Source organism: Penicillium griseofulvum, assembly GCF_001561935.1.
Source record: "Penicillium griseofulvum strain PG3 chromosome Unknown contig_11, whole genome shotgun sequence".
Classification (NCBI taxonomy): Eukaryota; Fungi; Ascomycota; class Eurotiomycetes; order Eurotiales; family Aspergillaceae; genus Penicillium; species Penicillium griseofulvum.
This window is the reverse complement of record NW_024467432.1, coordinates 705,204-721,034: the sequence shown is the minus strand read 5'-3', so window position 1 is coordinate 721,034 and position 15,831 is coordinate 705,204. Positions and strand designations below refer to the sequence as shown.

Below are 15,831 nucleotides of genomic sequence, written 5' to 3'. Positions count from 1 at the left end.
CGGTCAACCTTATATTGTCTCACATTAGAACTCCAGATCATTGAAGACAACCCGCATCATGGCGCCCTCTAGCGGGAAGGGATCAAGAATCTTCTCAACATATTCCGGCCAGTCGTCAATCCACTGCAATAGAGGGAAGATATGAGCGTATTCCCAATGTGAAGGATACCATCCAGCCGTTTCCCAGTCCACAAGAGCAGCTATCTCATACTCTTCTTCATTTGTGACAGAGTTAATAACCTTTCTAATAAGAACATTCTCCCTGTAGAGATCACCATGGGTGAACATAGGTGGATGATTGCAAAGTGCTGATGGAAGTTGACGAGCAAGGTAGTCGGAGAGAAAGCTATGAATATTTGATTCGCTCTAGATGATTTTTGAGCGTAGAGCGATGGCTTTTCCGAATTCTTCTTCCGTCTGAAAAGGCCCGGTAATAGTTAGGTCTTTTTTACGAGAAAAGAAATACCTATGGGGAATGGGTCCTCCGTTAACACTGCCATAAAATCCGGGCGATGGCAGCGCTCTCATTTGGTCGAAGATGCATCGCAACTGTCCAACAATCGACTTCTTATTTGCCTCAGTGAGCAAAGGCCACGCCGTCCCTAAAGAAATGCCGGGGATGTATTCCATAACGATATACAGGGTGTCCTGATCGCGGTACATAGCGTAGAGTCGTGGTACTGGGATGCCGAGCCGCTGTTCAACAAAAAGCAGAGCATGTCCCTCATTGTCAGTCACTAGTGGGCCATATTTCACAACATATTTGTCTCTAATCACAACCATGCGCCCACCAAAATCCGGGCGCTTGGGGAGGGTTCGTGTTGCCTGTTCGATTTCATCTTGATCAGGAAGAGGCCCTGGTAATTGACCAGCATCCCGATAATAAGGAAGGGAGAATGGCATAGTTGGAGGGTGACGTCTCACTGAATGGAACACTTGACGTCAACTTAGGATGCGGCCCATAGTCCACAATGTTAGACCTCCACAAAGCCCCTAAAGCCCACAGCCCAGCCTAGCCCACTAATGGGCTGGGTTTTGGGCCCTATTTTTTAGCCAGCTGGTGGGCCATGGGCCCCGGGTGAAAACCTATGTAGTGGGCTTTCAATGGGGGCCCAATTGGGCCCAATAGGCACCAAACGATGCAGACATGCTAATTTTTCTCAGCTGCGTAAGTAATGCACATATCCCAATTAGTTTGGGGTATTCTAATTACTTCCTAAGCCAAAATTTGTGGATCATATGATGATCTAAAAAGGGAAACAGATGCTGATTCATTAGACTATAGCATTGGAGAGATCTTATGTGGTTAAGCTAGCCAAAAGTATATAAACTTACGAAGACCATGATCAAGATGCGCAGCCAAGGAAAAGCACTCTAGTCCAAATGCCTGCACAGAAAGCTCCGGGCAAGTCTGAGAGCAAAGCGAAGGCTCTTGAACACAAACAACCAGCCTATTTCTTACAACTACCTCTCCATCATGTCAAGATTGAGAAGCGTAAAAAGCGGCCAGATTCAGAGGCTGGCAGCTTCATCACACCTGCTGTGCAACTCAAGATCACCGGAAGCAACAAGAAAGGTAAATATGAAATCAGATCGGAAGTTTAACCGTATAACATCAAGCTACCATTCTCAAAAGTATCCTCGCCTCTTTTCAAATTATCATGAAGCTAAGATCACGCCAATTTTAACTCCAACATTACACTACATATGCACTATAAAGGGGGTGGTCCCAGAGAGATATAGGTGGTCTGAAGCACTGTTAACATTCATATCACACGCTTTGCAATGGTTGAGATGAGATTATCTATCATTTTCCAGCGGGGGTTCCAATTGGGGTATATCCTTCATCTTCCAAAATGAGATATGAAAGCCATTGCTTATTCGAGTGTGTGCATTCACAAGAATGGATAAGCATGTATGATAGGTGATGTATGTACAGAAAAGACATGCAGAAGCCAGGAAGATAGTAGACAAGTTTAGAAAGCAACAAGAGAAAGAAAGGCCATGCTTTGGGTCAAAATAGCCTTTCAGCTGATATGCAGCGGGCATGTGAAGACATGTGAAACAGCTTTCACATGTCAGAATCTCGAAGTCTAGAGACACTGTCATCTAGTTATGCCGAGACATCGTATGTTTTCGGAATACTGTAGCCACAAATTTACTCGCTAAAAATTCATCTTCAAATATCGAAAAAGACGGCCTCGTTCGAGTCTATACATGTTGTGACAAAAGGGAAAAAAATTCGAACTCGGCGATCAGAAGTGGCGGGTGCGATGTTGTAGAAGCGGATGTAAAGGGAGGATGATGGAGAATGGATGTGGTATTTTGTGTGTTGATAGATGAGGATTTCAAATAGATCGCTGAGCTTGTTCTTCCATCTGAATCCTCAGCGCTCCATCATGCTGCAGAGTATTGATCTGCTTCCGCAAGTATTCGTAGGTAAGCATAGTCGTCATCGCAGCCGGGATCGCCCGGAACAGGTTGACGCCGATCCCGGAATAAAACGCACGCCAGCCCTCTTCATGGAGGATTGTCTGGAACGTGCGCACCATGCCATTGTAGCGTGGGCGACTGCGCATTCCGTCTGAGGAGGATATGCCACCCGACCGGCCGCGGTCATGTGGATGTTTCAATCCGCCGCGGAACGCAATTTCTTCGTGGGATTGTGCCGGAATAGTTCGTTGCTGTGTTTGGAGTCGGGTCCGCAAGACCTCGTGCGGATATGTGACTGTGCTTGCACAAACTTTGCTGAGGAAAGTGGCGAGGGATATTCCCATCCAGTGTGAGCTACCGGTATCAGGGTGTTCACCGATACCATAGCCTGTAAGCGCCATCTTTAAATATTCGTAGAGGGGGAATTGAATGGCCACATGGGTTAGTCCGAGCAGAGCTGGAGTAAGACCAGAGTAGAAGGAGCGAATGCCCTCAATTTGGTACATCTTGCGAGCAGCATCCCAGGTACCTGAGTATTGCCAAGGGGCTCGCACTCCTTCGCTGTTTTGTTTAAGGCTTTGTGACATGAGCCTGGTCTTGATGACCCAAATGGGGTTCGTCACAATCGTTGAGCATGCACCGGCTGTGATGGAAGCATAGCCTCGGGATAACCACCAGCTTCCTGTAAATGGTCAATACTAATGAATGACCCTATCCTCCATTCTGGAGGTACCTACCTGTCTGGTCATAGAAATATTCACGAGTCCGGTCATAAACCGCGAGATAGACAGCCCAGGTGGGGAGATATCCCAGCAACATTGGACCTAGTCCTTGGTAGAGACCGCGAATACCATCTTCCCGCCAGATCTTCCTTCCGCTTCCGAGCATACCACGATACAGCATCCCCGAGCCAACTTCCATTGCTCCCCGCCGAAACCCACCCTGGGCTTGGAGCTTCGTTTTGATGACATCAAGAGGACAGGTGACAATGCCAGAGGCCACGCCAGCGCTGGCTCCGCAGAAAGGTGCTATGTAAAAGTTGGGTATCTTGGTGGAAAAGACCTCGAGGCGGGCTTTGAGATCGGAGCTTGGTACAGCCGGCACATTGGGGGCATTGTCGACATGGATCGATCGAGTTTGGTTTTGGGAGCTGTCTGGAGCGCTTTGGCCGTTTGTAGTCATTTTGGTGGCCGGCGCTCACGCAGCTTGTCGAACCGTACTGAATCAACGAGGGACTCCGGACACGAGCATATCGGGTGCTCGATCCGGAACCCAGGAACCCTATTTCAAACCGAGCTGGTAAAGAAACGTAGATTTATCCGAATATCCAAAGTCCGTAGATGGTGTAAGGAGAAAGATATGAGAAATGACGGAGGATTGAGAGAAAGTTTTCTGGGGCCGATGGTTACCGAACCCGGTGTGCTTGCTTTTGAATGCGCAATGTTCTATGCTCTGCAGCACGGACGTGGGCGGGGTTCTTAGAACGAACAAGCTTCTCGGAATAAGCAGGGATCAGTGATTGCTTTGAGACTTAACAAATCTCACCTCTGTCAAAACAAGCGATAAGACTGAGAAGGGGATATGACATAGGAAACCCATTCGTTAAGTGGAGTGCGCTGCTCCCAGTCTCTCCACCGCCTGAGGCATAAAGATCACGTGGGTGGCGCCTCAGGCGTATAATTTCCGCTTCGGGACTAGCCGCCCGAGCTCCCGTTTTGCACAACCTCGCAACATCGGGTCATCTCGTGTTCCAGTCGGATAGCCTTTCTAACCCTTCACAACACCCACGTCAATTGGGATACCCGGGATTCAAAATGTCTGCCCCTTCGCTCGCCAGTTACATCGTCAAGCGCCCATGGCTCAAGAGCTGGCTCACCCCTCTCTCCCACTGGTACACCGATGCCGCCGGCTACAGGAGACTCGGACTCAAGTAATTCTCCCACATCGACAACCCCCGACCACGAGCGATTGAAACAATGATTTGGAATTGGCTGGTTGGATTCGTCGCGCACCGGTGGCATATCTTTGGAATGCGATCGCAGTGTCGGATTTGCCCGGAGCCCCGGTCTTTCGGATATCGCTCGTGGCATGGTTGTACTGAAACACTTACTGACTGTCCAACTAGGTTCGATGACCTGATCCCCGAGGAGAGCGAGAACGTCCAGAAGGCCATCAAGCGTCTTCCTGCCAAGGAGGCCTACGACCGTGTCTTCCGTATCCGCCGTGCTTTCCAGGTTCGACTCCCTTGCTCTGTATCTGACTGGCGCAAAACCTAACAAATGTGTCAATTGCAGTGCTCCATCTCCCACACTCTCCTTCCCGCCCACGAGCAGATCAAGCCCGAGGAGGTGAGTCCCCAACATCCAAATTTCGCCCTCCCCGCAATGGACTCCATATCGGCCAATCCTGTTGCACGGATTTGTCACATCCACCCTGACTCCATTTTGGGGGATCTACTCACCACAAGGAACACAAGGAACACAATGCTAACGATGTGGATCAAAATAGGACGTCGAGTACCTCAGCCCTATCATCCGCGAGATCGAGAAGGAGGCTAAGGAGCGTGCTGACCTTGACAACCTTGTTGTCCGCAAGTAAGCCGTTGCTGCCTTGTTCAATAGAATATGAAAACAGGGGGTTGGGGTAGCATTGTTGTTGGCATGGAATAAACGCCTGGTGTGCTTTCTTCGTAATGGAATGGGCGCCGTCGTCGGCGGCCCATGGCTTGGTTACGCAGCCTGAGTGTACTCATACTGTACAAATCAATTTTCTTCGCGCGATTATACATATTTGTGGTCAATCTTGTAATCGACAAGCGGGTCTTGAACCTCTTGCTAGATTGATAAACTCTGGCGATTAATGGGTTGGTTCTAGATATCCTATGCAGGTTGTGGTAGCTGGTCTATTTGGGTGTTGGGTGCCCAACATCTAGCTATACATGTATAACACCTTCAATTATACTATTTCTCACAGCCACGAAACCAGTGTCACAATCCACTCTCAAAGGTTGACTTTATGCACTATGGCAATGTCTATACTACAGCACTATCTCAAATGGGATCAATGTCCAGCAAATAACATGGTATCAACAGCCTGATTCAAGAAGGGAAACACCCATGGACATCCTCCTATGTGGTTCAACCACCAAGAACAGCCACATCGACGTCCTCAATCCGCCACATATACCACATGAATAGACTCCTGGATGAACCAAGTAAGCACACTATCTACACCACATGGACAGGGCCAGACGTACCTATATGGTGCAAACTTGGCAGCAAGTTCTAGCATATCCTTTTCCGCCATATATTTAAACTTACCACCACCCTTGCCCTTAAGTTTGCTCACATCACGACCCATAAAGGCAGCACAGCCCCGTCTACTAAGCCGTCAGCAAGCGTTTCCCCTAAGCCATCACACAAACGATCCCTGGCCAGACCAACAAGCTGCATAGAACAAGGCAAGAAATACACTTACTGTACTCCCAAATCTCCAGTAGAAAACACATCAATGCGCTTGAGCGCAAACATAGCAAACATCTCAACTGACCACTTCCCCAGTCCACGAACAGCAATGAGCTTCTCAAAAAGCTCCTCATCAGTAGCTCGAGCCAGCATCCGCGCTCCAAGCTCTCCACTGGCAAATTTTTCCGCGAGACCTTGAATATATTCCGCCTTGCGCTGCGACAGCCCCGCCGTACGGAGGGTAGGGATATCACACTTGGCGACCTGATCTGGGGTCGGGAACTTTGCATGTTTATGCCCATCAGGCGCAACAGTATCGGGTAAATCAAAAAGCGCCACAAACTTGTTCCTGATAGACTTTGCTGCTGCGCCAGAGACTTGCTGGCCGATGATGCTGCTGGTCAGGCTGTTGAAGGGGTCGATTTCCTCTGCTAAGCCAGCAGGTGAGAAGAGCGGACATGGATGCTGCTCAATCACCGTTGCGATGCGTGGATCTGTTGCTATGAGGTGTGCGGTGGCTTTCTCGAGCAGTGTCCCTGTTGTTGCCGTTGGCCGTGGAAGGCCCGTTTTCGAGGGGGAGGTATCTTCAAGGTGTGCTGGGTAGGCATTTACGGTTGTGCCGTGAGGGGTGATCAAAGTTGCATTTGTTCGGTGCGGATCGACGGGGCGGTCCAGTGGGGGTGGTGTCTGAGGTCTGAATATCGTGGGGTTAGTGGTTGAGGGCTGAATGTCTGTTTCTTGTTTCTCTGTGACTGCTGGCTCAGGGGACCAATAGGATGTTCCTGATTTTGGCTTCGACTTTGCAGGTCTTTTATCTGACTTGTTGGACTTTGTGGGCGCCTTGCGAGGTTTCGTCACTGCGCTGCGTTGGACTCTGGTTACTTGACTTGGAGCTGAGCTTTGCAGTAGTGGTGTCTTGACGGTTGGGATGGAACCCAGTCGTGCTGAGCGCCTGAGCGACATTCTTGAATAATATATGGGATAGTTCAGTTTCAATGACCTGTATACTGGGCTTAAAGAAGTCTTGAGAAGTTTGTAAACCAAGCTGGGATTTGCGGAGGTGCGGAGTTGGAGATTCGCCGCGCTACCCCACGAGTGCCAAGCATTTGGAATGACACTCTTCAATTACACCTATGCAAGCTTCTATCATTGAGCATTGAATCTCGATATGATAGTCGATTCCATTTCTTTTGTGCATACCTATATTGGTCCTATTTATCATCGATAGCATATATTGGCATATATAATTTTCAACCTCGAAGCAAACTTGAAACGCTATTATCCATCTCGAATTAGCATAGCCATCGTGGCTTGTCTACAGCATACATCGGCCCTTAAGGTTACTGTCACTGCCTCTGGGTTACCGTGACAACCGCCGACTAATCCTCATATTGTGGGCTACGTGCTGCTAAATATCAGTCACAGGGCTCTGGATATCGCACGGGAGTTAAATTTGCAACTCAAACTTCTTGAGAATCAAAACCCCGTCAATGAGCGTGATGTGATCATTATGAGGACTAGCAGAAGATAATTGAATATGTAATGCATGGTTTTCGTAATGTTCGCGGATGATTCTATGATTTCGTTATATATTGCAAGCACAAAAGGTTGGAAAAAGCCTCAATCTAAATACAATATATACACAAAGGCGAATCCAAGGGCTATTCGAACCAAGGAATTTACTGGAATATCTCAATACAGTAGACAGCTATAAATACTCGTCAATTCAATGGTAACAACAAACCAGTTTTGAAATCTTGGAAGATACGAAAAGTATGAAGAGGATAGTACCCTGGATTTATACTGAAAAGTCACGCGATTGGGTGCGATATACTCCGCTGTTGTACAATTCCAAGGAACCATCCGCAAGAACACCCGTGGACCAAAAATCAAAACGAGATCCATGGTAGCTCCGTAATACACACAAATACGCCTTCTACAACTTTCAACCAGGATCAACCTTGCATACATGTAGGTGCAGTTAAGGATATATCGGTGTGGTGTTGAGGTACTAGATACTCTGTAGATATTGCTTCAAAGTTTTGGTACTTACGTCAGTAATCTACGATTATATTGACCGTCCCGACTAATTATATCCGGGAGGGAAAAAAGGAAAAGAAAAACAATTCAGTGGAGAAGAACCATCCATTAGATCGACCAGTAAAAACAATGATTAACATTTAGGCCGAAGCGTTGGACCGAGTCAAATCCCCAAAGACGTTCGTGCATCAGTTTGAAACCAGAATGAATCCTTGTTTGTGAGACCATTAGTCTCAGAAGGCAACAGACCATGAGAAACGCTAAAAAGCTTCGCATTGCAGCCATAGTCTGCACAGCTAGGATAATCCGAATTAGAATACAAATACATACCCTAGGGTGCTCGAATGAATTGTGGATGTTTACTTTTCGATCATGGTGTGTCTAGAGAATGTGACAATCCGCGACCCCTAGATACACACCAGTTCCTGGGCGTTCTAGGCATTCCGGTAGTCTCCCGGCCTTCTAGGTCGACAGGATAGGAATGTGGATTGAATGCCATCAGAAATTGTACACATGTGTCTTTCGTACTGTGACAAGTGGCTGCATAGTGTAGAACCGCCAGCGCAGAGTTGGACTTATGCCTGATCACCAGGCAAGTATTAAGATTGTCGGGTTTCTACAATTTTGTACAACAGTTGTAGACTTGTATTTTTGCTACAAGACAAAGAATAGAACTTGAATGACCCAAACATTTTTGATAGGGTCCTAAGCGATCAAAAAAAAACATTCATATCACTTGGTGGAGAGAGTGGGGTGAGACGTATCGAGTGAAACATTTGCCAAATTTGGAAATTTACGCTGTACATATGTAACATCCGATAATGACTTTGTTGCCACCCAAAAGGGGAACAACTGTATGTAATTATCGAGTCCATACTGTCGATTTCATTGGGGTTTGAAGAGATTTGGAGGATATGCTGTAGAATAATCTATCAAAGATTTGCCGGGCCGATGAAGCTCTAGACATCCATGGGTGGCTTGATCGTCGCATCTTAATTGAAGCTCCATCCCCGAGGCGCATTATTACCGAAAACGCACAGATATTGAAAATTTCATGTGTCAATACGTCGTACATTGAAAATTTCCAGGTTGCGTCTTGGAGCTGCATCATCGTAAACTCCATCCATCATTGTGATTTAAAGCTGTACTTTGTGTAATATAGGCAAGGTAGCTGCATGTATACCCGTCTAGCCAAGTACCGAGTTGGGTGCAAATGGAAAGTGTGGCGAATTTCCAGAATCAGTGGTGATCGACGATCTTTGACAGTTAAATCACCTCTTATACCAGCTATTGTGCGCATAGAACATAAAATAGGGGCTGGATCGACCTTCTCTGACACTATCTGCACATCCCACTCGCGAGGGGGGCGATTATTTCGTCTCAGGTCGAGGTGTATTTTCGGAAAACAGCGAGGATTGGCAGAACATAATCCAGGAGTCATTCCAATGTGCCAATAAGAAGTCGCGCATGCCAGGGAATCGACGATAGCGGCAGGGGCGGGGCCATACAAGGCTTGGGTTCCCACAAATTTAGATCGACCACTATCAAAGTGAGAAGCTTCGACGAATTTGACGATTGCGTGTCTAGTGTTTCGCGTAGGAGGTTGATATGTGCAGTGTTAGAAGGATTCAGTGCGTCTGGCAAATATATTGTACAATAATAGCTATAGGGGTGGGAGATTGTCTCATATAAATGTAATGATATCCAATGAGAAGCAAAGTCACAAGATAAAACAATTGAAGATCAACAGGAGAGTCTCGAGCTTGGTTGCATGGATGACGACAACAGGCGATAAATAGGATGGGGCCGTTAATAAATTGGCTAGGGAACTTTGGATTAACCTGTTAAGTGTAGGATTGGACGTCACAAGCTAGTATTTATGCATTATTATTAGATCCTTCTAGTATTAACGGTGTATCTCCTGTACTCCGTCCCTCTGGACCCCGTAGATGAGCATAAATATGAGATTTTTGTGTTCAAGATAATACTCCAAATGTTGTTTTTCTACTGTTGATGGACCCGAACAAGATAACTGCAAATGATTATATGGTTGTACAGAACATATTCACACCATGCCGAGGTAATCACCCCTCAAGTTGTACAGGGTACCTTACCGAGTGCATGGCCCAATTTGAAAATTAACAGCAAATATATCTGAATTCCAATATTTCTGCCATGGAAACATATCAAATAAAATACTCAAACCAGATTCTACAAGAAAGGGGAAGGATAACAACCCTGGAAGTAATAGAACTTTCAAAAGCAGGAATTGGTGAATATTTGTTTTTTTAATTGAGTTTGGAGTAATTTTTAATTTTTAGTAATTTTACTGTAAATCAGACTGTAATCAGGGTGTAATACAAAATTACCTGGCACTGCCCTGGTACGGAGACACGCCGGATGCGGTACTGTGTGTGTTTTGCTTCCCCCCTTGGTATGGCATTTTAAAGGAAAATGAAAAAAAAGTGGTACCTGGTAAGATTAGTACAATCTCCACCTCCCCTTTCCTCACTCCCTTCTTCTTCTTTCTCCTCCAACCTTCGTCCATTCGTTCTTACCATTTGAGAGTTCCTGCCTTGTCCACTTGGCAGTATTTTCGCTTCCCTCTCGTTTGAAGCGCTTCTTCTCTAATCACTCATTGCGAATTTTCTCTATTGCATTCAAATATCTCTAATCGGTATATAAACCCACCCCTGATCATCAAAATTCATCACTGACAAGTGCAGAATCATGTCTCTCAAGTACATCCTCCCTGTGCTCGCCGCCACCCAGGCTGTTTTCGCTGCCTGTGAGTATTTCTTGTTGCTGGCATTATTATACATCGATTAACTGTGATACAGCCGATGACTGCGGCGATACCAAGATCAAGACCCAGAGCGATGCCGATGGAATCAACACCTGCACCAAGATCAAGGGTGATATCACCATCGACAAGTCCTTCAGCGGCGACCTCCAGATCAACGGCGTTGAGGAGATCACCGGTGGTCTGATCTGCTCCGGTGGTCAGAATGTCAGCTCCATCACCGCTGGCTCCCTCACCTCGATCGGCAAGGCCTTCGACCTCCAGGGACTCACCACCCTGACCCTGCTCAGCTTCGCTGAGCTCGACTCCGTTGGTTCGATCAGCTGGGAGGCTCTCCCCAAGCTCCAGTCCCTGGCATTCGGCAAGGGTGTCACTAAGGCTGGTGATGTCAGCATCGCCAACACTGGTCTCAATGACCTGAACGGTATCTCCCTCAAGACCGTCGGTACCTTCAAGATCCAGAACAACCGTGATCTGCGCACCATCAACATCAACAACCTCCAGAACGCCACCGATCTGATCAGCTTCTCGGGTAACTACGATACCCTCGAGGTCGACCTCCCCAACCTGGGCACCGGTACCAACATGACCTTCCAGAACATCTCCTCCGTCTCCGTGCCTTCTCTCGAGAAGCTCACTGGTCAGCTCGGCTTCTGGGGTACCAAGTTCCAGACCTTCTCCGCTCCCAACCTGACTCAGACCGGTGACCTGATCTTCAAGGACAACACCAAGCTGTCCAACATCAGCATGCCCGTCCTCAAGACTGTCGCCGGTGGTTTCACCATTGCCCGTGATGATAAGCTCTCTACCATCAGCCTCCCCATGCTGCAGCGTGTCAACGGTGCCATTGACTTCAGCGGTACCTTCAACAAGTAAGTGACCTTGGTTCCATCGCTTTGTCTACGCATATATACTAACAGCGAATAGGCTTTCTCTTGGTGCTCTCAAGGACGTTGAGGGTAGCTTCAACATGCAGAGCACCCGCGGTAACTTCAGCTGCGACGACCTCCGCAAGCTGAAGGACGACGATGTCATCAAGGGTAACTTCAAGTGTGATGCCACCAACGCCAACCCCACTACCTCCGACGGAAAGTCTGGCAGCTCCAGCTCTAGCTCCAGCGGCTCTTCCAGCACCAGCTCCGGTGCTGCCTTCATGAACGGTGCCAACGTTCCCGTCGTCGGTCTCGCCGCCGTCTTCGGTGCCCTTGCCCAGCTTCTGTAAGGGGTGGATTAGTGGAGGATTCAAATGACCTTGGGGATTTTGTATAAAAGTCTACCAAGCAACGATCTCAATATTCGTTCCTCATTGCAGTTGTTACGATAATAATTCGGTCTTTCGTGGAGAAAATTCGCAATATGGATTCTGACCTCGGGAGACGCGTCCCCATCGTTTCACTAGGAAGGAGTTTTTCTTATCCTTTGTGTTGTCTTGCTATGTTCCAAGGTTCGCTCATCGCGTTCTAATGCATTCGGTTGCACTTTGTAACCTGCTCGTTCCCTGTTGATAAACCGAGAGGGGAGGCTGCTTCGGGCCGGTGGGTTGGATCTCGGTTCTTGTTGTACTTCTTGTGTAAACATTCCTTGAGTTTTTTTTGATGCCGTAATATTGCCTTTTATTCTAGTTGCGTGCGAGCTAATGATTGTAATTGTATTCATTTTTACCCTTGTTGTCTGTTCTGGAGAAGCGTACTCCGTACATGTAGTTCCATTCCATAACATTGGACTAGTCAAAAGCCTGGCCCCCTCCGTTGAGGCTCGGCTTACACGGACACGTCTTTGCACACTTAGCTGCCGCTCGTCCGTATAGTTCAGACACGTCTATGAACCTGTCGATTTGGCGTGATCCACCAAAGCCTATGATGTTAAACCGTTTCTAGCTTTGGCTGTTTCCAACCAGATATATATCCACGCATGATACCATCCCACATGCCATATTTAACCCCAATCTATGGAGTACCTAGTTGTAGATTAACTTCTACCAGATCGCAAAGTCAATTCCCCGCAAATATGGATGAATCTAGCCTTCTGTCCAAATCCCGTACTGCCCAGGTGCAAAGTTGAGCACTCTACTCATCCACACCCTACAATAGAATTCCTGAACCGAATACGACGTATACCTAAATCGCCTAGATACATATCTACTACTATCCACTCAATCTGACGCCATACCTGGCCAGACTCACGAAGACAATGCCACAAATCTTGGTGGGTACGAAACTAAGCGCTAGACGCTAGATACTGAATATCGGTAGAACACATCTATGTGGGTGGAGTGTGTGCGTTGTACTTTTCTTGGCCAGACTAGTTGCTAGTTTCAGTAGTGGGATGGGTCATTAAGAAACAAGAAACATAGAGGAAATAGATAGGACAGAAGCGCTAGAGGGGAATGGCAAGAGGCTAAGAAACAGGGCAGTCGTCTCCGGGTTCACTTGCCCTGTGGATGGCTGTTGGTTTCCTCTGTCGGGATTTGTGGGCTGAGGCGTGGGGTTGTTGGTCCCCGACTGTGGATTAATTCGGAAGAGAAAATCAGTGATTTACATAGTGTGGAATATGAATATAGTACTCTACATAGGCCAAGCAAGTATAACTCCCAAGTAGGTAGGTCGATCTGTTATTATGTATGTGTCAAAAGATAAGACATTGTGTGCAGGATGCGAGGGATATGATGATAGTACAATATAGCGTCGCTTATGGAGGACGGACTCCGCTAAGCTACCATGTGCGTCTCATCATCCTCTGACTCGCATAAAACCCCCCAAAAGAGGGGGAAAAATGGAGTCGTCAGAGCCCCAACCTTGTTGGAAAAAGTCGATAAGTCGAATCCACTTGGGCCGTGTCCGTCAATCCGATTCGAAGATCAATCCCGCAAGGGCGAAAGGATCAGGATTGCAGCTTAAACGGTTAACGAACATGAAAAAAAACGAGTGACTGCATGGTTCCTTATCCGGAGAGAACATGTTCAAGGGATGTTGAGGGGTTTGATAGATAGGTTGGCCAATCATGATGGTTAGTGTATATATATGCAATTCACTCACTTCCGCACTCCGTAGATATTGTCACAAAAAGTAGATATATTGAGATGTTGTTTTATGGTACGGACTACCATGCCTACCGAATAATTGTTTTAGCAATAAGTTCATTGAAACTACTCCGTAAATATGCAGAGTGGTATCCCGGTGGCTGGGAAGAGGGGAATGGGCGATCGTTACGATCTGAAGAACATTGTGCATTAGTTTATGGTCGCCGGAATCTTATCTTGAGGGACGAACTGTTGATCGTATAAATCGGCGAACAGACACTCTGGCGTATATGCCGTCGTATACAGTAGCTTAGTGCTGACGACTGTGAGGGGTGTTGGACGTATGCTTGCATCTCAAAATTGCCGCATGTGTCGACATACATGGGCTCCAGACCGTGCCTGCAGGGCTGAAATCCACAACTCATATCATAGAGACATTATTATCTATATGTAGAAATTAGAAGAGAAATATAATGGCTCGTTGAGGGAAGGGGGGCAGAAAGTACCTACGGTGATCCGTTCATAGTGAGGTTTTCATTTTGTTCATATTGGTTCTCTGAGTTTAGAGTTCCTTATTTGAAACCTCTGAGACGTGTTTGCCAACATTCTGATCTCTCAGTGTCAAAGTCTTGGATCTGCAATGGCAAAATATACTTTGATAAGATCTGCCATGCTTGCGAGCTGAACTGCACAGATCGTTATCCGATTGGCTAGAGCTCTTGACGCCATCAACTTTGTCCTTTGTAAGTTGTATATTGTACTCCGTAAATCGTACTTTGGGTGACTGTTTTAGTGCCGCAACCCACCTCGACGTGAGCGGGGAACTGTGGGAACTGCAAGATAAACTCTTCGTAGGGTCTAGCGGCACTGAGAGTGGACATTGACCTCTTTCTCTCTCCGAAACGGAAGAAACCATGGATTGTATTGGGTAGATGATTTTGTCCTCTTACCCACGGAGAAGCCCAGGATCCCCACATAAGAAAAAAAAATAATGGATAGGGGTCAAAGAGATGAGCTGGCATTGGAGACGGAGTACTCCGTAGAGACCATAACATGTAGTGTAATATCTCAAGGTGGCAAAGGGTATATCGCACACGGAACTCCGCCTCTATATCTTTGTCACTCTTGCACGAATATGATGCATGCCCTCCGAAACCAGAAAAAAGAAAACAAGGGTACCTGAATAAACACGCATATCTTCAGGCCTGTCCCACCAGAGCATACATCCGCCTTGCATTGGAGGCAACCAGCGGTCCAGGTAATGGGAAATGGTGGAGGCCCTGAGCGCACTGTATTGCCAATCCATGCCGCAATGCATTATGTAGGAACTAGATCTAGACGGTCCCTAGAACGAGAACGAAAGCCGACTATTTTGTACGTGCTCCACACGGTACCTATGTTGCTTCGATCGCGAACTCCACGGGGGAGCATATGTAATAGCTGCTGTATGTGTATGCATGCATACACTATGCACCTCGGAGAAGTCCCTGGAGTGTGACCTCTCAGATGCGGCGAATTTGAGTTACAGGAATAGTCTCTACAACACACGTACGAAGTATGTACTATGCACCGCGGGCGCCTGCTAATTTGTATAGGAATTGTCCTTGCAGGAGCCGGTGGCCACTGCACCAGTCGGGGAATAATTCCCAGGTAGAGAGTTGCTGCGTGCTCGTTCCCGGGGTGCGGGATTTGAGGACTCTGGACTTTTGGTGATTTTGGTATCTTTTTCCTTTCGTACTTCTGAACGGCAGATGCCTGCTACCTATTCGGGTAATAAGGAGTGAACCTTGCACACGAGATTAATTTGTACTTTGTACGAAGTGGATAGTTAGGACTTTGAGGTCCATATAGCTGTTTGCCTAACGATGATGATCATCTGCCCTTGCTGATAATACCGTCTTCTATATTTGATGATGTCATGTATGGGGACAATTATTGTCTACCAACGCTCGTCGGCGGAGATAGTACCCGTGGACCCTTATAGTGCCAAGTAATTGGTGTTATTAGCCTTCTATCGAATAGACCAAAAGTATACAGCCCCTTCCGTCGGGGATCAGTCTGACACGAGCCTG

General features: G+C 47.1%; 5 protein-coding genes across 5 annotated transcripts; 2 read left to right on the top strand and 3 right to left on the bottom strand.

Moving 5' to 3' along the window:
* Positions 1–24: 24 nt before the first annotated feature.
* Positions 25–903, bottom strand: PGRI_087900 (aminoglycoside phosphotransferase family protein; the record flags this gene model as incomplete). The annotated part of the gene is made up of 2 exons (XM_040796504.1): positions 25–262; positions 467–903. The coding sequence occupies 2 exons, from the start codon at positions 901–903 to the stop codon at positions 25–27; spliced, it is 675 nt and encodes a 224-aa protein (XP_040651042.1).
* A 1,445-nt stretch (positions 904–2,348) lies between these two features.
* PGRI_087890 (uncharacterized protein) lies at positions 2,349–3,615 on the bottom strand (the record flags this gene model as incomplete). The annotated part of the gene is made up of 2 exons (XM_040796503.1): positions 2,349–3,115; positions 3,171–3,615. 2 exons carry the CDS (start codon positions 3,613–3,615, stop codon positions 2,349–2,351), a joined length of 1,212 nt encoding a protein of 403 aa, XP_040651041.1.
* A 632-nt stretch (positions 3,616–4,247) lies between these two features.
* Positions 4,248–5,031, top strand: PGRI_087880 (ubiquinol--cytochrome-c reductase subunit 7; the record flags this gene model as incomplete). Its single annotated transcript, XM_040796502.1, has 4 exons — positions 4,248–4,363; positions 4,559–4,667; positions 4,728–4,781; positions 4,942–5,031. 4 exons carry the CDS (start codon positions 4,248–4,250, stop codon positions 5,029–5,031), a joined length of 369 nt encoding a protein of 122 aa, XP_040651040.1.
* A 539-nt stretch (positions 5,032–5,570) lies between these two features.
* On the bottom strand, positions 5,571–6,860 carry alkA (DNA-3-methyladenine glycosylase II; the record flags this gene model as incomplete). The annotated part of the gene is made up of 3 exons (XM_040796501.1): positions 5,571–5,634; positions 5,690–5,812; positions 5,911–6,860. 3 exons carry the CDS (start codon positions 6,858–6,860, stop codon positions 5,571–5,573), a joined length of 1,137 nt encoding a protein of 378 aa, XP_040651039.1.
* Positions 6,861–10,667: 3,807 nt separating this feature from the next.
* Positions 10,668–11,962, top strand: ecm33 (GPI-anchored protein Ecm33; the record flags this gene model as incomplete). The annotated part of the gene is made up of 3 exons (XM_040796500.1): positions 10,668–10,725; positions 10,778–11,612; positions 11,668–11,962. The coding sequence occupies 3 exons, from the start codon at positions 10,668–10,670 to the stop codon at positions 11,960–11,962; spliced, it is 1,188 nt and encodes a 395-aa protein (XP_040651038.1).
* Positions 11,963–15,831: the final 3,869 nt, after the last annotated feature.